The 21,066-nt window shown below is 39.1% G+C and overlaps 1 protein-coding gene across 2 annotated transcripts; it reads right to left on the bottom strand.

The window, feature by feature from the left end:
• Nucleotides 1-376: 376 nt before the first annotated feature.
• LOC122291943 (extensin) lies at nucleotides 377-20,625 on the bottom strand. Of its 2 annotated transcripts, XM_043100007.1 has the most exons (7): nucleotides 20,037-20,624; nucleotides 19,582-19,625; nucleotides 19,458-19,503; nucleotides 7,286-7,363; nucleotides 5,434-5,547; nucleotides 1,978-2,057; nucleotides 377-840 (listed from the first exon to the last, which is right to left on the bottom strand). In XM_043100007.1, exons 1-7 carry the CDS (start codon nucleotides 20,514-20,516, stop codon nucleotides 732-734), a joined length of 951 nt encoding a protein of 316 aa, XP_042955941.1. In that variant the 5' UTR covers nucleotides 20,517-20,624; the 3' UTR covers nucleotides 377-731. The 2 variants fall into 2 exon arrangements, with proteins under 2 accessions (XP_042955941.1, XP_042955942.1); XM_043100008.1 differs by lacking the exon at nucleotides 7,286-7,363 and having other exon boundaries at nucleotides 20,037-20,625.
• Between the last annotated feature and the right edge of the window lie 441 nt (nucleotides 20,626-21,066).

The following is a 21,066-nucleotide window of genomic DNA, read 5'->3' as shown; positions in this document are numbered from 1 at the left end:
TATTTAAAAAAGAATTGAGGGAGTCATTTATTCGACAAAGAGAATCATATTGGTAACATCTTAAAAGGTGTCGGTTTCTGAAACCTAAATTCGTGATGATATGAAGTGATCTCAAAAGTTCTCTTTCCTTTTTCACGTTATAATGCAAGGCCGAGGAATGTATTTTGACTAATTTGCACTACTAGGTATATTGTAGTTCATTTTTATGCCAAAGCACAGTTGAATATCTGTATTACAAGAAAATGATTATGACGGGAAAATTGCTGTGATTATAACCAAGATAGATTCTCATAGCTATATTAATTATTATTTGGTGATACTTTCAGCTAGCTAGCTAGCTCCTCTTTTTGATTTAAAAAAGAAAAAAAGATCCGAATGAAATGCTTTCAACGAAGTATAAAACTTTCAAGAGGTGCGTGATACTGAGGGAAGCAGAGAACGTCTTCTCTGAACAAATAAAAAGGAAAAAGAAATAAATTAGTTACAGAGACGAGAACAATCTTTGCCCTCTTTTAAAAATCCTCATTATAGCAAAGCCAACAATTCTATGCATGTTCATCAGCAAAGAACCCGACCAATTTTCCTATCTACTGGCTTTCATCTTGATCAATGAGCTCCAAATTTAAGTACCTCTCTTCCTTCAGCATCCCTGAAGACTGACAAGACCTCCCCAAGTCTGTTGCAGAAGGATGCCCAATGTTGGCAAGATGTACTAATCTACTCGATGTGATTCAGTTTCTAGCAGCTGTATCATTTCTGAACTGCTCTACAAGTGGAGGAAGGAGAAGAGCAAGTCTACTTTTATACCTTGCAATTCGTTGTAACCGTTCTTCCCTTAATCTGCAGCAAAGCCTTAGATATCTGAGTCATTTATCGCATTCAAATGCAAACAGGGAAATGCTCATAAAAAAAACTCCAAACAGGGGAAAAATTCTAATGGCTCCTTTGGACATCCCAATTACAATGAATGTCTCGTATAGGTTACATAAGCTATTGGGGGGAAAATAGAACCGTTGCATAAACGAGTATGGACATATGAAATAAATCCATTTTAAGAAAGGCCACACATCCATGATAGTGATGATGCCTTACGTGTCTTGAAACTCCCTTACTTGAGAAAATCGCCACTTCCAAATTCTAATGAACAAAATAATGGAGCCTTTCAGATTCCACAAATCTTCCAAGCCTCTTCAAGTTTATGTTTTCTTCATTTTCCCCTCTTCGACCCCACACTTAAAGATTCTATATTGTAGTTTTTAGAAAGTAACACCCATGCAAAAAGCTGCACTTACTATACCAGTAAAAAGTTGTAAATTATTTTTAATGATTAGTGATAAAAGTCATGTCAAGAGTGTAAAAACATGTCTTGTGGAAGTCATATATTATTTTTCCATTAATTTGCTAGATAATCTAGGTTCACACCTTACTTCCAATGCACTTCTCCATTTCATCTAAGTTGCTTTAGCCCATAGATCACAAATTCATCAGTTTCCCAATTGTTAAGAATTACTGATCCAACATGAAAACTAATCATTCTATGTATCGTTTGACTGGCAGGTTGTTTTCTATCACTCCATTTATAATTCTACTTATACTAGTAAATTTAGGATGAAGAGTAATGCTAGGTACAAGTCTCAAATAGACAAGCCCCATACCTTGATGAAAGCTTTTGCAGGTGCTATTATATTAGTTGATGAGACTAGAGTTAGCACTAACTCTAAGCCCGAAGTTTGGAGGGATACTTTAGAATCTAGAGGTTTCAGGTTAGACTTCTCATAGGAAGGACTATCACAGGGACCTACTTCAACTACAATTAAGTTAAAATGCCTCTATATGACTGTGAGTTTAGAGAAAATGGCCGGTCTAACAGCCCTACGTCATTTTGGATTTTAAGATCTCAGTCCGATAAAAAAGAATATTGTTAAAAGATGTGAGCTTGAAAAAAAATGGCACCAAATATGAAATCGAGAAACTTACCGCGCTCGAATCCTTTTAGCATGCTTTACATGTCTTTTCAAAAGGTCTTGTGGCAATAAATGCTCAACAGATTCCTCATCCTGAAAACAGACAAGTTAGTTTGAGGATCTAAAACTTTCAACCGAGCATGCTGGGTCTTTGAAACAGTTCAAATCATTTTGATAATAAACAGTTTGATCTGTTTTACCGAGAAGGTGTATGGTTCGAGTCCATATAGCCCTATATTATTAATATAACTATAATAAAAAAGTAGATTTTATTTATATCGATTTCAAATAAAAATTTATAATAATAAATAATAATAGAAAAGAATTGGGAATAGAATTTTAAATTCGAAACAAAAAAAGTTATAATAGCTAATTCAAATTCCTTTTCTTTAGCTCGTTACATAGATTAGTTCTTTATAGATTTTTTTTATATAAAATTCGATTCTATAAATAAATAACTCTCACTTCGATTCCTAAGCCTCTTAAAAAGACAAAACACTTGAAAGCTTCTCAATTTTGAGACATATCCACGTTAGATGACAGATGTATGTTAATTTGTTGTGAAATTGTGTATCAAGTTTATCATATGCAAGCATCCATAAAATTGTGTGTACCAAATTTATCATATGCACGCATCCATAATATATACTAGTCAAAAAATAGGTTTTTAATCCAATACTTACCAAGGTCATATCGTGAAGTGTATGATATTCATCCAAGAGTATCAAAGAACTACTGAAGATGAAGCACTATCACATTTAAGTATGGTGATGAAAGGATGACTATCAGTCTCAGAATATAAGTGGCAACTCGGAGAAGTGGGCAGACTTACCAAGAACCCCACATAAAGTTTGCATCATCTCACTAATCTAGAACTGTAACTACTGCTCTGTCAGTTTACAAAACATATTACATCACTTTTATTTCATGAAATCGTGACATATTTTAAGGAACTACCCCAAAAATACAGAAATAGCCTCATATCAATAGATGTAAACGAAAATTAAAAAAATGCAGAAATGAGTTCTATTTTTTTATTTTAATAATGGCACACAAACTAGGGCTGAGCAGAAATCCGAAAATCCGACTCCGACTCCGCTCCGACTCCGCTCCGGAGTCGGAGTTTTTTTCCCATGAAAAGTCGGAGTCGGAGTCGGAGTCGGAGTCCAGGCGGATCCGACTCCGACTCCGATCCTCCGACTCCGACTCTGACTTCCTATTCGACTCCGACTCCGACTCCGCATCCGACTCCGCTCCGCTAGTGTACATATTTTATAAAAAATATATGTGTTTTTCTATATAGTAATCATATAAATATAAATATAGTAACATCATTAATTAAATCCAATAATATACTAGCAATTAGCACTAGTTATTAGTTATAAACTTATAGTAAATAAGTTAATAAATATTACTAATTTACTATATACTAATAGACTAATAGTATTAGACTATTAGTATATAGTAAATTACTAATATATATAATAGTATACTATTAGTTGTATATATTAAATTAATATCTTTAAGTTATTATCTATTAGTAATTTAGTACTAGTGTAGTGTTATCACATATTATTAGTTACTAGTTATTACATCTAGACTATCTAGTTATAAGTTATTAGACTATAGTAAATAAGTTAATAAATATTACTATATATTAATAGACTAATAGTATTAGTATTAGTGTATTACTAATATATAATATATATATAATAGTATACTATTAGTTAATATATATTAAATTAATATCTTCTAAGTTATTATCTATTAGTATTAGTGTAACTAGTGTAACTAGTGTTATAGACATATTATTAGTTACTAGTTATTACATCTAGACTATCTAGTTATTAGACTATAGTAAATAAATTAATAAATATTAATATTAGTTATATGTATATTAAATTAGTATCTTTAAGTTATTATCTATTAGTACTAGTCTAACTAGTGTTATTAGATATTATTAGTTACTAGTTATTACATCTAGACTATGATGACTATCTAGTTATTAGACTATAGTATATAAATTACTAAATATTACTCATTTACTATATATTAATAGACTAATAGTATTGGTATTAGTATTAGTGTATTACTAATATATAATATATATAATAGTATATATTTTTACTAACTTAAATATATTTTTACTTACTTAAATATATTTTTACTAACTTGTTAAATATAGTTTTACTAACTTATTAATTTATTTTTACTAACTTATTAATATGTTTTTATTATAAATGGGTTTTCACTTCCCCCCCCCCCCCCCCCCCCCGCGAAAAACAACAAGTGGCGTCGTTTGGGGTTAAAATAACCCCAAACGGCGCCGTTTCTGTGCAACCCTAATGGGTTTTCACTTCCCCCCCACCCCCACAAACGGCGCCGTTTGAGGTTAAAATAACCCCTAACGGTGCCGTTTCTGTGCAACCCATTAGTGTTTTCACCCTCCCCCCTCGATTCCCTTCCCCTCACCTTCACTGAATCACTTTTCTCCCTCGCCTTCACTAAATCACTTTTCTTCCTCAGTGCCGTTTCCTCTCATCTGAGTCATCTCAACCTTCACCGAAGCCTTCTTCCCTTCTTCCCTCCCCTCCCCCTGCGTCGAATCGATTCTCTCTCTCACTCTTCAGAAATCAGAACCGGGAACCCTGAATCACCTCGCATTTGAACCGTACGCAACAGGCCGACGTCCCGAGTTCCCACTCCCCACTTCCAGTCGGCCAGTCCCATACCCAGTTCCCAACTTCCCAAATCGGCAAACCAAGTCATCGCACGGTGCCAAGTCCGACGCCAGTGCCATCGCAGACCTGGGTCATCAGTCATCGCACGGTGCCATCGCAGCCAGCCAAGTCCGACGCCATCAACGTCGTCGCCCAACTCCGACTCCGCTCCGACAAGTCGGAGGCGGAGTCGAAGCGGAGTCTAACACCTTCGGAGGCGGAGTCGGAGGCCGGATTCGGCCTCCGATAAAATCGGAGTCGGAGTCGGATGGCTCCAATACCGACTCCGATTCGTCGGTGCTCAGCCCTAACACAAACACATAGAATTATTGGGAATATTCACAAAAAATCCAAGCATAAACATATGGTCACCACATAAAGGTGGATGTTGATAGCACACTGATCCACACTCTTGTTACATAATATGTAAAAACTATTAGTCTGAAAGGAAATATGATATCAATATTTTTTCACAACTATTAATTCACCAAACACCTTTTTTCACGTACACAGGTGCTAAAAGACACACAACACAACAGATGGAGCTGAACATTCTCACTAATAGCATGGCAATGTTATCTCATATGCCTATGAAGTATATTTAGTTTAGTTTTTATTTAATAATAACAAAAACATAGCTCAATCATAGTAATATCAAAATACAGATTAAAAAAAAAAAAACGATAATGCTTTTGTTGCTAACAAATATATTATATAGAAAAAAAGGACCAATAAAATTAAAAGACAACCTCCTTATCTGCTGCCTCTTCTTCATCAGCTTCCTCTCTCTTTGGCAGGTGAGTGGCTCCTGCGGGCATAGGCAAAGGTTTGGGAAGAGACTTCACAGCATCTCCATATTGTGGCTGTCAATTGGGGAAAAAAATTACAAAGCACTTTCTGGGGCCAATAATGAAAAGAACAATGATAATCGCAAGTCTCTAAAACAGTATAATTACAAGGAAATTATACAGTCCAGGTGATAGCATGCTTTGCTGCAAGGCTAATACAGCAGGTAACGACCAGGACTGCCCAAAGGATACTCTTGACCAGCCTTGTTTGGTTACATAATTCAGATGAGATGAGATGTTTTGTTGAAAGTTGAATAAAATATTGTTATAATATGATTTTTTAATATTAATTTTGTTTTGAAATTTGAAAAAGTTGAATTGTTTATTATATTTTGTGTGAAAATTTGAAAAATTTGTAATAATTAGATGAAATAAGATAGTTTGGTATTTGGTAACCAAACCAGCTTAACATCAACAAAGGTCCAAGAAGGGGGTTTGATCATCATGTTAACCGGTCCTCCAACATGCACCATCTTGAGAGATACACTATAATCAAAAGATGTTGGAGAAGGCAAGGTAGGAATTTTCATTTTACCAACCACCATAAACATTATAGAATAAAAAATTAGAAAATAAGTTGAGTGCAAAGGTACACTACAATGCTTTCAACACTAAATGTTTTCAAACAAAAGCTGAAATAATCAACCATTGAAGCAAAAGATCACAACAAAGTCACTTTAAGCGGACAAGAGGTGTGATGTGGTTATATTAAAAGGTACTACAAAGACACAGGGACATTAATAAAGAACGTGTCCTTAACTGGGAAAATGATATAATGGTGTTTTCAACAGGAGATAGACCCAAGATAGATCTGAATAATGGGTTTTTTTTTTGGATAAAAAAACCCACGTAAATGCACTGAAGTGCTAAAATGAGATTTTTGGTAATCCAACAGAAGTTTTCTCGAAGACCCTATCACATATTTTTCTTACTGAGAGAAAAAAAGACCATATCAAAATGGATTTTATAAGTAGCTAATCAAGGAAAGAGAAAATTGATAACCCTATTGGAATATGTATGCATAGAAGTGGGGAAGTGGGAGAAAAGATTCGCGTTTCCAAGTTTACAATGAAGCCTACGAAAGAACAGTTCTAACTTGAGAGGATGATGCTAACAGCAGTCAGAACAGGAATCATACGTGGATCTCCAAAAGGAGAGAAAGCAATGAACAGGGGAAAGAGAACTGCATAAAATGCCACTGAAATTGTTAGCATTATATTTTGCTTATCATGAAATCCATGCAACTGGCCTCTAAGCACACATGCCATCACCTTTTCCCAAAAATCCGCACTTCTTCCACTCTTATATATCATCAAGTACATTAAGAAATTTGTTAATTTTGGACCACATAGAGGGATCCCAGTTATTGGACTACATGAAATTCCCACCAATCATAGGGAATTTCACCTTTTTGTTTTTCAGAAAATTACGAAAGTTAACCATTTGTTTTTCATCCCCTAATTGGGGGCTCTCTCTTGTATACTTCTTGTGTACTTGGGTAATGCCCATTCACCCTTTTAATAAAATTGACTGACTTATCAAAAAATCAAGTACATTAAGTATCTGACAAAAATACCATTATGGATTATTATTCCACAGAAATATAACATCGACTTGATCCTAACATATGGACAAAATATCTCCCCCCGGAAATTTTGTTACAGTATGTTATGGAGAAAAAAAATAAAGCACAGAAGAAATGGCAGATTTCAAATGAATAAAAAGGGAAATCTGTAATCTAAATAATGAACACCTGAATTTCTTCTAGAAAACCATTCCTCAACCATGATCGACAAAGTGCATAAAGAGAAGCCCCATCAGTTATTCTCACCTACATAAATAAACAGCAGCAAAATTGTTATGACCAAAGGCCAAAATGTGAAGTCAGTGTCTTTCAGTAGAGATTCTAGCTAGGAAAACGGGAGCCAGCAGTTTGGTTGAAGTTCTAGGTTGTAAGTGAATATTCGTTCTATGATATATGCAAAAGTCCAAATGAAAGATAAATATACTGTAGAATTATAGGGAGATTTAATTTGATGATCTATCAGCAATGTTAGGGGCTAAGATTGAGGAGATCTATAGCTAACAGATCATGTTTTCTTATCCCATGATTTTAGGAGATTTAATTTGATGATCTGTCAGCAATGTTAGGTGCTAAGATTGAGGAGATATACAGCTAACAGATCATGTTTTCTTATCCCAAGATTTTAGGAGATTTGGCAGTTTGTTACCAAATCCGTAGATATGAGTTTCCATTTTTATAGCTTTCTTTTTTAGGTAGTTTTGATTCTTTCCTAAGTAAGTTGTAAATATCCATCCCTAAAATAGATGAGTATTATCATCTATATATAGAGGGGAATGTAATCATTTTTTTATATATTGGAATATTGAGTTTTTCCTTCCAATTCAATATGATATCAGAGCATTCTCTGAACCCTAATTCCCTCATATGACCAAATACGGAAACGTGATTCAACTACTACCGTTTCCCAAATCACCTCCAATCAGGAAGCAATGGCTTCCAGCAACAGTAGTGCAGATAGTAACCTCATGCCCATTACAGGACACAAACTGAATGGGAACAACTATCTTCAATGGTCCCATTCCGTAATGATGTTCATATGTGGAAAGGGCAAAGACGATTATCTCAACGGAGTTGCTGCCAAACCGAACAAGACGGATGAAAAGTTCAAAGTCTGGAATGCTGAAAATAATATGGTCATGTCATGGCTCATTAATTCCATAACAAATGACATTGGAGAAAATTTTCTTCTCTATGGAATAGCAAAGGAGATTTGGGACACTGCCAAGGAAACATATTCTAACAATGAGAATACGTCGGAATTGTTTGAGGTGGAGAGTGTTCTCCATGACTTCCGCAAAGGAGAGTTAACGGTGACTCAGTACTTCAACACACTCAATCGCTATTGGCAGCAACTGGACTTGTTCGAGGAGCACAATTGGAGCTGTCCGGATGATGGAATCAGGTATAGACAGATTATTGAACGGAAAAGAATATACAAATTTCTGATTGGATTAAATAAGAATCTCGATGAAGTACGAGGAAGAATCTTCGGATCCAAACCACTACTAAAATCCGGGAAGCATTTTCAGAAGTTCGGAAAGAGGAAAGTCGAAAGAAGATCATGATGGGCTCTCAAGATTCTGTGACAAATCCTAAGAACTCAGCCCTTATAGTTAGAGGAAATCCATCCAACAACAATGATCACAGACCAAAGAAAGGGCGACCATGATGTGATCATTGCCGACGTCCTGGTCACACCAAGGACACCTGCTGGAAGATTCACGGCAAACCTGCAGACTGAAAGCCTTCCCGGTTTGCCTATGACAAAGAAGGACGGGGCAACCTCGTCTCCATGGATAAAAAACCATCACCCGAACCCACTCCCTTCAGCAAGGAACAGATAGAAGTCTTACAGAAATTGTTCAGCCAATCCTTGCCTGCACCTGCCCCCACTGTGGTTGGTACTGGTTCCTTGGCACAAAAAGGTAATTTTTTGAGTGCTCTAAATGTTAAAAAGGAGAAGCTGAGTCCATGGATTATAGACTCAGGAGCATTTGATCATATGACTGGAGATGAGAAGCTTTTTTCCACTTACAATCCATGCTATAAAAATTTAACTGTGAGAATAGTCGATGGTTCACTCTCAAAGGTGGCTGGTACAGGTTCTATTAGAGTTTCTTAGAACATCACTCTTGATTCAGTTCTCCTTGTGCCAAAATTAAATTGCAATTTACTGTCCATTAGTAAACTCACTCGGGATCTCAATTGTGTTACTAAATTTGGCTCCAATCTGTGTGAATTTCAGGTCTTGGACTCGGGAAAGACGATTGGCAGTGCTAAGATGTGTTCGGGGCTCTATCTTCTAGAGGTTAATGATCCTCCTAAAGGAACAACTCACCAATCTGCTTGTTCAGTGTCCAGTAGTCCTATTTCTTTGTCAGTGAGTCGGTCTACTAATGATAGTGCAATTATGTTGTGGCACTATAAGTTAGGTCATCCAAATTTCTTGTATCTTGAGAAGTTGTTTCCTTCATTATTCCATAATAAAAATCCAAATGAGTTTCAATGTGAGGTTTGTCAATTTTCTAAACATATTCGTAATTCTTATCCTAACCGATCCTACAAAGCATCTCAACCTTTTTCCATGATTCATAGTGATGTATGGGGTCCTTCTAGGATCAAAAATGTTACTGGTTCTCGCTGGTTCATTTCATTTATTGATGATCACACTAGACTCACATGGGTATTCCTCATGAAAGAAAAATCAGAGACAAACCAAATTTTCAAAACCTTCAACACCATGATCCAAACACAATTCCAAGCAAAAATCCAAATTCTGAAAACTGACAATGCCAAAGAGTATTTCAACTCCATTCTTAATGATTATCTCTTGAATCATGGTATAGTTCACCAAAGTTCTTGTGTCAACACTCCCCAGCAAAATGGTATTGCCGAAAGAAAAAACCGGCATCTTCTTGATGTTACTTGCTCCTTAATGTTCTCTACCCATGTACCAAAATTTTTCTGGGGTGAAGCCATCCTCACTGCCGCATATCTCATAAATAGGATGCCATCTCGTATTCTGAACTTCCAGACTCCCTGTCAAATTCTTCTTGAGCCCTTTCCCAATACTCGTCTCATCTCCACCATCCCATTCAAAGTTTTCGGGTGCTCAGCTTTTGTCCATGTCCATCAACAACACAGGGACAAACTTGATCCTAGAGCTCTTAAATGTATTTTCCTTGGGTACTCTCCAACTCAAAAAGGATATAAGTGCTACTCACCGGTCACTAAACAGTTCTATCACTCCATGGATGTCACATTCTTCGAGCAACAACCTTATTTCCCTAAATCTAATATTCAGGGGGAGACTAATTTTATCCAGGAATACCAGCTTTGGGATATTGAAGAATCACCTCATTTCTCTCCTAATTCTGACCAACCTTGCCCATCACTAAATCATGAATCCATTCCTCCTCAAAATCTCTTCCTTGAATCTCCTTACTTCCTAGAATCTCCTCCTCAAGATCAAACCAATAATCCACCTCAAAATCTGGACACTATTCAATCAACAAAGAATGATGAGTTGATTACCTACTCAAGGAGGAGAAAAAACCAAAAGGAGATGGAACAAGAAGCATCTCTTGAGCAAACCCAAGAGTCTGACCCAAGTCCTAGATCAAGTGAAGATCCATCAGGTAACTATAATCCCGAAACTAATGATGATAGTGACTTTCCTATTATTGTGAAAAAAGGTGTAAGATCATGCACAAAACACCCTATATACACATTTGTGTCATATGAAGGATTGTCACCGAAGTTTAAAGCATTTGTTGCCAACCTTGACAACATCCAGGTTCCTAATAATATACAAGAAGCTCTTAGCTCACCTGAGTGGAAATCAGCAGTGTATGAAGAAATTCATGCACTTAAAAAAAATGAAACTTGGGAAATCTCAGAATTACCAGCTGGAAAACGCCCAGTAGGCTGCAAATGGATCTTCACAGTCAAATATAATGAAGATGGGAGTGTTAATCGATTCAAGGCACGGCTGGTTGCAAAGGGATTAACCCAATCATATGGAATCGACTATGAGGAGACATTTGCCCCTGTAGCCAAGTTAAACACATTTCGGGTTCTACTATCTTTGGCTGCAAACCTTGATTGGCCTCTCCACCAACTAGATGTCAAGAATGCATTCCTAAATGGGGACCTAGCTGAAGAAGTTTACATGGAAATTCCTCCAGGATTTGAGACACAAGCTACATGCAACAAAGTTTGTAAACTTAGGAGATCTCTATATGGGCTCAAGCAATCTCCAAGAGCTTGGTTTGAAAGATTCACAAAGGTAGTTAAGAAACATGGCTACTCTCAATGTCAAACTGACCATACTCTATTTGTTAAACACTCTCCTACAGGAAAGCTTGCTGTCCTCATTGTATATGTGGACGACATAATTCTAACAGGAGATTATGAAGAGGAAATCAGCACCATCAAAAGTTTTTTAGCTGCAGAATTTGAGATCAAGGACCTTGGGAATCTCAAATACTTCCTAGGCATGGAGATTGCAAGGTCAAGAAAGGGAATCTCTGTCTCACAAAGAAAATATGTCCTAGATCTCTTAAAAGAGACTGGAATGCTCGGGTGTAAGCCAGTAGATACTCCTATGGATCCAACAACCAAACTAGGCGCCAAGGAAAATTGTGCACTCGTGGATAAAGGTAGATACCAAAGATTAGTGGGTAAACTAATATAGCTATCTCACACACAACCAGATATTGGTTTTTCTGTCAGCATGGTAAGTCAATTCATAAATAATCCAAATGAAGAACACATGGAGGCTGTGTATAGAATCCTGAGATACCTAAAACTAACACCAGGTAAAGGATTATTTTTGAGAAGAACCAAAGAAGAGATATTGAAGTGTTCAGCGATGCAGATTGGGCAGGATCAGTATAAGACAGAAGATCAACTTCAGGGTACTGCACATATGTGTGGGGTAATTTGGGGTAATTTGGTCACATGGAGAAGTAAGAAGCAATCAATAGTGTCAAGGAGCAGTGCAGAAGCTGAATTCCGGGCAATGGCACACGACATTTGTGAGGGAATATGGTTAAGAAGGGTGCTAAAGGAATTAAAGATTTCAGATGAAGAACCTATGAAAATGTTCTGTGATAATCAGTCAGCAATCAGCATTGCCAAAAATCCAGTACATCATGATAGAATAAAACATGTGGAAATTGATCGACATTTCATAAAGGAGAAGATAGAGGAAGGAATAATCAAGATGTTGTACGTGCCTACATGCCTTCAAACAGCTGACATTCTTACCAAAGCTCTACCAAGAAAGGTGTTTGATGATCTGAGTTCCAACCTGGGGTTAATAAATATTTACCGCCCAGCTTGAGGAGGAGTGTAGAATTATAGGGAGATTTAATTTGATGATCTGTTAGCAACGTTAGGGGCTAAGATTGAGGAGATCTATAGCTAACAGATCATGTTTTCTTATCCCATGATTTTAGGAGATTTAATTTGATGATCTGTCAGCAATGTTAGGTGCTAAGATTGAGGAGATATACAGCTAACAGATCATGTTTTCTTATCCCAAGATTTTAGGAGATTTGGTAGTCTGTTACCAAATCCGTAGATATGAGTTTCCATTTTTATAGCTTTCTTTTTTAGGTAGTTTTGATTCTTTCCTAAGTAAGTTGTAAATATCCATCCCTAAAATAGATGAGTATTATCATCTATATATAGAGGGGAATGTAATCATTTTTTTATATATTGGAATATTGAGTTTTTCCTTCCAATTCAATATATACCATATCATTGATTAAAAACACATTAAAGTATTTGGCTGGTGAAGGTATTGGGTGTGATAGGGATGGCAATGGGGCAGCAATACACAGACTTCAAGCAAAAGAAAAGTTTATATCACAGGTTCTTGTTCTCGTATCAACCAGAACAAAGATAAAAATATTTTGATTGGAAAAAGAATTAAATGTGTCTGAGCCTTCAGATAAAAATAAAAAATAAAATACTCTTTTTTTTTTATATAAGTAAGAGGAAATATAATAAATCATGAAAAGGGCAAGGCCCGAGTACACAGGGGGTATACAAAGAGCCTAGCTACAATCTAAGAGCTGCAAAGAGCAGCATAAAGTTCAATAAAGGAAGTGTCATTCAGTACAATAGAAGAAGCCCATAATACTAGTGTGTGGTAAAAGAAATCCCTAAACCCTTCCGGAGAACGCTCCTTATCCTCAAAACAGTGACTATTCCTTTTGTTCTAGGTGCACCACATTAGACAAGGTGGCACCATTTTCCAAATATCTACAATCTACCCCTTTCTCTGAATTCCTCTCCAACATGCCAAAAATTCAATCACCTTTCTAAGCATTGCCCATGCCAAGCCTAGCCTTGTGAAGATGTCATCCCATAAGGTCGTAACTGCTTCGCAATGAAGGAGTAGATGATCCGCTTTCTCACTGTTGTGTTTGCACATAAAGCACCAATCTGTTAGGTAGAGGCCACGTCTTTTCTATTTATCAATAGTCAAAATACTCCCATAGGATGCTAGCCAACCGAAGAAGGCCACTTTTAGAAGAACCTTAGTCCTCCAAATGCACTTCCAAGGGAATGCAGTGGAGAGGTGTGCCGAAAGTACCTTGTAAAAGGAACGCACTGAGAAATGCTTGTTCCCCCTATGGGCGACCAGAGCAGATGATCTTCTCCATCAGCATGTGGATTCAACACTTGTAACGCGCTGTAAAAGTCAGCAATGTCTCCCAACTCCCAATCTTGTGCCGCTCGAGTGAATCTTACTAACCAATGGGTGAAGTTAGAGGAGCTGTCCATATTGTCAGCAACTGTGGCCTCTTTATCGGACGCAATCCTGAATAGGGAAGGAAAAATGATCTTCAGGACTACCTCGCCACACCAAGTGTCATGCCAGAAGCTAACTTGGTTGCCTCTTCCGACTGCCATCCTGCAATTAGTAAGGAAAACTTCCCAACCATTGCGTATAAATTTCCACAAACCCACGCCATAAGCCCCTCTTACTGCATTGGAGCACCAACCTCCCTGTAAGCTCCCATATTTACCATCGATTATTTCCCTCCAAAGGGCATCTCTTTCCCTATGGTATCTGCATAACCATTTGCCAAGCAGGGCCTTATTGAAAGTTCTCAAGTTGCGGAGCCCCAATTCGCCATTAGCCATAGGTGTGCATACCTTATCCCATTTGATCAAATAGAATTTTTTCACGTCCTCCAAACTACCCCATAGGAAATCACGAAAGGTCTTATCCAATCTATGCGCCACACCTGCAGGCAAGGGGAATAGGGAGAGGAAATATGTGGGAAGGTTAGAAAGTGTGCTCTTAATAAGAGTGACTCTTCCACCTTTGGATAGGTAGAGTCGCTTCCAACCCGCAAGTTTGCGTTCGATTTTCTCGACCACCCCATCCCACATAGTCTTGGATTTACGAGGGGCCCCCAGAGGGAGACCAAGATACTTCATAGGCAAGGATGACACCTTGCAGCCCAGAAAATCAGCCAATTCGCTTAGATTATCAACCTCTCTGACTTGAACAATTTCAGATTTTGCAGGATTGACCTTGAGTCCAGATACGGCTTCGAAACAGAGCAAAAGAGCCCTTAGGTAGCGAATCTAAAAAATTAATGTGTCAACAACAAAGAGAAGATGGAAAATTGAGAGATTACCATGGGTGGAGCCGCCCACTGAGAAGCCCGAGATGAAACCACCCTCCACCATTCCATACAACATTCTACTTAGGACATTCATTACTAAAATGAAGAGAAGAGGTGATAAAGGGTCCCCTTGCCGCAGACCCCGGGAGCTATTGAAAAAACCTTCAAGAGTGCCATTCACCAAGACAGAAAATCTGACGGTAGTAATATAATGTTTCATCCATTGGCACCACCTTTCCCCAAAGTTGTACCTGCCAAGTATGTATATCAAGAAGTCCCAATTTACATGATCGAAAACTTTCTCCATATCCAACTTGCATAAAATACCTGGAATGTCGGCTTTAACCCAACTTTCCAAACATTCATTAGCACTAAGGTCCGAATCAAGAATTTGCCTCCCTTTCACAAAGGCGTTTTGGGACTTCAATATAATCTTCCCCATAATTGCGCTCATCCGCCGGGCTAACACTTTGGAAATGATTTTGTAGACCCCACCCACCAAGCTGATGGGGCGAAAGTCCTACACCTCAACTGACCTTGCCCTTTTTGGAATAAGGGCGATTAAAGAGGCATTGAGACTTTTCTCAAATTTCAAGAAAGAGTGAAATTCGAGAAATACCTTCATAATATCCTCTTTGATGATGTCCCAGCTAGCTTGAAAGAAAGCCATCGTGAAACCGTCGGCGCCTGGGGCCTTGTCTTTTTCCATCCCTTTTAGAATCTTAAACACCTCCTCCTCTTCGAACGGCCTTTCCAACCATGATGCACTTGATGCATCGATAGTCGAAAGTCAACCCATCTACCTTAGGCCGCCAGGGGTGTTGCTCTTTAAGAAGCTAATCATAAAGTGAACAATGTGATCTTTGATGGCTACCCTGTTAGAGATCATCCTCCCTTTGGTGTGTAGGACTTCGTTGGCATTGGTTCGTCGATGAGAGTTGGCAATACGATGGAAAATGTTAGGGCACTTGTCCCCTTCTTTCAACTAAATGGCCCGTGATTTTTGTCTCCAGGATATCTCCTCCATAAGCGTGATTTTTTCCAATTTAGCTACTACCACCGTTTTCCTTTCCTTCTCATCCACCGTGAGGGCCCCCGTCACTTCTTTATCCTCAAATCTCTGCAGCTCCTAAAAAAAAATGATCTCTTTGATCATTTAGGTTCCCAAAAATTTCCTTATTCCATGTCCTCAGATCATTTTTCAAGGTTTTAAGTTTCCCGGCTAAGACAAACTAGGGGTGCCCGAAATTTGATAGGAGGACCACCAAGATCTGATTTTGTCCATAAATCTCTCCGTCTTCAACTACATATTCTCGAATTTGAAGTGTCTCCGCCGCTCATGAAGACCTCTGCAGTCCAACAAAAGTGGAAAGTGATCTAAGCAAATTCTAGGGAGGTGTTTTTGACATAGGGTGGGGAAGTGTGTCTCCCAGGAGGGGGAGACAACAAATTTGTCCAGGCGAGACCATGCCCTCCCGTTTGACCACGTATAGTTGCCCCTTCCTAAGGGGAGTTCAATCAAACCCAGCTCGAAGAGTAAGGCTGAGAAGTCGGCCATGGCTGACCCCGAATTAGTGACCCCCGACCTTTCACTCAAAGAACCGAGTGATATTGAAATCACCTCTAATGCATCAAGGGCCCTCCCACCAGTTGCACAAACCAGCAATCTCATCCCAAAGAAGCTTCCTACTATTGTCATTGTTTGGGCCATAAATGCCTGCAAAGCCCCATCCAAACCCATCCTCCAAAGACTTGAAGGAACATGCAACCATGAACTCACCAATGGATTCTTCCACCAAATCAACAACTCTCTTGTCCCACATCACAATAATGCCCCCCTGATGCACCCTTGGAAGGCTAGCTAGTCCATCCCACATAAGCACAATTCCATAAGCTTTTGATAATTTTCCTATCCACATACTTCAATTTGGTCTTCTGTAAACAATCGATGTCAGCCTTCCAATCCATGATTAAGTTCTTCACTCTAAGGCGTTTGTTTGGGTTATTTAAACCCCGAACATTCCATGAAAGGATCTTGGGCTTCATGGATCACCTAGGTTCACCCTATCGATAATCCTCTCCCTACTAGTTCTTCCTTCCCAAGAGCCATAATTTACAAAACATAAGAGTCTTTTTAATTCCCTTTCTCTTTTGTTGGCGAAGCGGTGGCTGTGAGACTGCTCTGCTGCAATGGCTGTGAAAAGCGCTATCAGTTGGTCTTCAAAGCCGACACAAGAGATCCCTGCATAATGCTGAATGTCTTCTACCCTCTTCAGCACCCAATCTGTCTGTGGGTCAGAGGGCCTGCGCAGAGAATCCTCTCCCTCCTCTTCGAAGCCAAGTTCTACCTCTTCCTCAACTGTACAAAGAATCCTAGAAAGAAACTCGGAAGCTTCTGTCAAGGAGGGGCCTGCGCAGACCATTGGAATGGTGTAGACTTCTTCCCACGAAAGCATATGACAGCCCAGGGACACCGTTGGGCAGATCGGCCCTTTTTGTGGTGGCGTCGATCCTCCGAAGGCCTGAGAAACGACGGTGACTTCGTTTTCCTCTCCAGACAACTCTATCGAAGACGTGGCTGACGCCATCGTGCCCAAAAGCCGCGTACTGTTGTTGTCGGTAGGTTCGACCAGGGCCGTCGGCGTTGTCTATGCTGCTGGCGGGGTTGCCGGCGAGGATGCTGGCTAAGTTTGGCTACTCGAGCCTGAGAGGGAGATTCGGACCCGAGGTATAGTGCTGCCGGGTCGAGACTTAGGGCTACCGAGGTGATGGGCTGGCGTGACTTGGGAGTTGGGCTGCCGGGTTGCAGGCCCAATCCGAGTAGAAGGGCCAGCTTGAGAGTGAGGGGGCTGAGGGCTTTTAACCCTCTGAGGGCTCAAAGGCCCGTTATAATCTCTTTTCTCTGCCCTTGCAAAGATTTGCCTTCCAATTTTGGGAAATAAATCTTTTGAAGCTTTTGGGAGTGTAGCAAACATAAACTCAATGGCCTCACTGCTCAGTCCCATCGCCATGCCCAGACCCATATCTACTTTTTTCATCAAAAGGGCAACTTCTTGAAGTACACCCCAAAGTTTAGCTTTGACATCCCAGAAAATCCCTTCTATTTCTCCTAGCTTTGTACCCTTGTCAGAAAGCCCCTCAAGGTCCACTAGACAGTGACCAAGTTTCCCTTCCATCGACGCCATGGCAGAGCTGCACTCTGCCGCAGCACCAGACAAGACTGCAGCGTAAGAAACTGACTTCCCATCCCGAAATGGAGCACCCTCGAAGTGCACCACCACACATTTGGGTACTTTTATGAGATTGTAGGCAAAACCCTCCCAGCCGCAAATCTTGGCACCTTCAGGGATGATTAAAGAGCCTCTTCTCCTGCCATTGTTGAACTCCTCCAATTGAAGGTAACAGCCCCTAGCATTTCTAAGGAGTTAAAGGGTGAGAACCCCGTTACCAACCCTCAGCTTTTCGAAGAAGTTTTCAAATGGCTTCCACCACCATTTTCACCACCCATGAAGCCGCCACCCCGTTGATGAGGAGGAAAATAGCCATACGTCTGCTTTTCTCAAGGATACGAAAACAGTTTACACCCATCTTCAAGAAGATGAAGGTTTTTGATTCCACAGTAAATTGCCTACTACCTTCCATCGCAGTTGGGCAGGGTAGATATTGAAAGAGGAGAAGGGGGTGGAGGGGGAAGGGTAACAAGGAGGGGGAGAGAATCAACTCCAGTGAGGGGCGCCAGAGTGGCGGTTGGTAGCATGCATGCAGGCACGAGGGAATGTGTACTGAGAGAGAACATTTAGACCACAATTTGGAAGGAATTGATTTGGAAGGAATCAATGCTCTTTTATCAATCCAATTACTTCTAGAACACAATTTACAGCATTGATTCCTTCCAAATCCTTTTTTATTTATGATTCTTTTTTTTTTTACAAAATGTAAAAGATTATATTAATAAGAATAGGCATAGCCCAAGTACACAGAGTGTACAAGAGGGAACACCTAGTTAGGAGGAAGAAATGGAGACAAGAAAATTATGAAAATCTAGGCCACTGGAATCTATGGCTTTAGCCCATAGGACTAAAGTATTAACAAAGAACAATCTAATCTCCTCCTGTGAGCACTCCCTATAATCAAAATTCTAATCCTTTCGTTCCTTCCATATGCACCATAGAATATAGATAGAAACCATCTTCCACATAGCTGTGATTTGTGAACTACTGCCAAAATTCGTCCAGCTGGCTAGAAGCTCGACCACAGTAGCAGGCATAACCCAGGCAAGCTCAAATCTTCTAAAGACGTCATCCCATACCCACCTTAGCAACCTCACAATGCATTCGCATATGATTCACAGTCTTGCCATTCTTTTGGCACATACATCACCGGTTCAAAACAATCACCCGGTGTTTCCATAAGTTATCCATAGTCAAAATCTTGCCCAAAGAAGCTGTCCAAGCGAAAAAATTGCCTTTAGAGGCGCCTTATTTCTCCAAATGCTTTTCCAAAGGAATGTGATTGTTCTGAAGGCCTGTGAGGGTCTTATAGAGGGTCTTATGTTCTCAGATCAATTCATTATTTATATTGTTTAATAGATTTTCAAGCATCACAGCAGCATAATACTACAAAGTATTATGTGTACAGCCAAATCTTTTTAACCTATAAAAAGTTTACAGATAAAAGCACGGACTTACTTTTCGATCTCTAACAGTGGTCAAAGAGTCATCTCTGCTTCTATCCCTACAAGAAGCAGAACAAAAGATCCATTAAATTACATAATCCCATACTTATGAAACTTGCTCTTTCATAAATATTTACCTCGTGTCTTTATAGCCATTACAGTCAGAAAGCGATGGAGGAACCTACAACAAAGAGAAGCCACAGCCAATGGACGTTGAGAAAAAAGAGAATAAAATAAAAGTACCAAATAATATATCCATGTTCAAAAAAGTTAGTAACTTGAATTCCCGTTAAAGTCATTGGCAATCAACTCCAAGAAAACTGCAGAAGAGTACGATTACTCTAAAAGAACCGACAAGAAAACTGCAGAAGAGCTCAATTATTCTGAGAGAACTAAAATTAATCAAATTATGCCGATTGAAATTCCATCAAATATAGAAAACAAACAAAAAAGCGTCAAAAAATCAAAAGCGACCCATAAAGGAAGCTTTTTAAAAGATAAAAACCCCAACCCATTATCGATTAATCTCCAAAGAAGAACCCAATAAATACGAGATAATATATAAGAAAAGATAATTATAAATAATCCCAACCTTAGGTTGCGGAGAAGAAACTGGAATGCCCTTAATCGGAACCGAACCAGAAGCCAAACCCGGCCCGCCAAGCTGAGGGTGTAAGTGGTGGTGGGGGTTAGGAGGCCTCATGAGGTGGAGAGGATGGGAGTGGGGGTAGGAAACGAGCGGGCGAGGAGCGTAGGGGGCAGCAGGGTTGGCGGCGACTGTGACGGTCTGCATGGGTGTTTTGGGGATGAAACCGCGTCCGGAGGAGGCGACAGGGTAGAGAATTCCCTGTTGTTGAGGATGGGTTAGGGTTGTTCGGATGGATTGGGCTGCTGCTGTTGGGTATGGGTGGTGGGAATGGGGGTGGGGGAGTGGAGATATGGGTCTTGTGGATGGTGGGGTTGGGTTTGGGTATGTGTTTAGGTTTGCGAAGGGACGTGGGGTGATTGTACTTGTAGTAGTGATTGTTGGAGTGGCGGTGGTGGTGGCGCTGGCGGTGGGATCCAAGGCCATAGTGGTGGCGGTGGCGGGGATTTTGTGAGAACTGAAAAGAGAGGTTTTTACAGTTCCGTGCGATGGTAGGCTTTTCAAAATTGAAACATTGATTATCTCAGAGAGAGAGGCCAATTTTATCGTATTTAAAATGATTAATGATAGGATTAATAAAAAATATATATATATTATAAAATTAAAAGAAAAATGATATTGTAAGAGAAAGAGTTGTTATTCAATATAAAACTTGATTATATACAAATGAATGATACTTATATATATAAGAGTACAAAGGAATTTGGATATACTTTAAGTCTTAATTGATGGCTAAATACTCTTAATTGATAGTTAAAAATAGTCATACAAATAAGTTTATAACACTTTCTTTTTAGATGAATATACGTAAAGAATATACATCGTTAAGATCTTGTTAAGGAAAAATCCAATGAGAAAAAACTAATTGCAAAAGAAAAAGAGTACAATATTCATATGTACTGCCTAGTGCTTTAAGATTGCCTCATTGAAACCTTGTAAAAGAAAACCCAGTGGAATAAAACCTTAGCAAAAGAAA

This window comes from Carya illinoinensis, chromosome 13 (genome assembly GCF_018687715.1).
Source record: "Carya illinoinensis cultivar Pawnee chromosome 13, C.illinoinensisPawnee_v1, whole genome shotgun sequence".
Taxonomy (NCBI): domain Eukaryota; kingdom Viridiplantae; phylum Streptophyta; class Magnoliopsida; order Fagales; family Juglandaceae; genus Carya; species Carya illinoinensis.
This window is presented reverse-complemented; position numbering and strand designations above follow the sequence as displayed.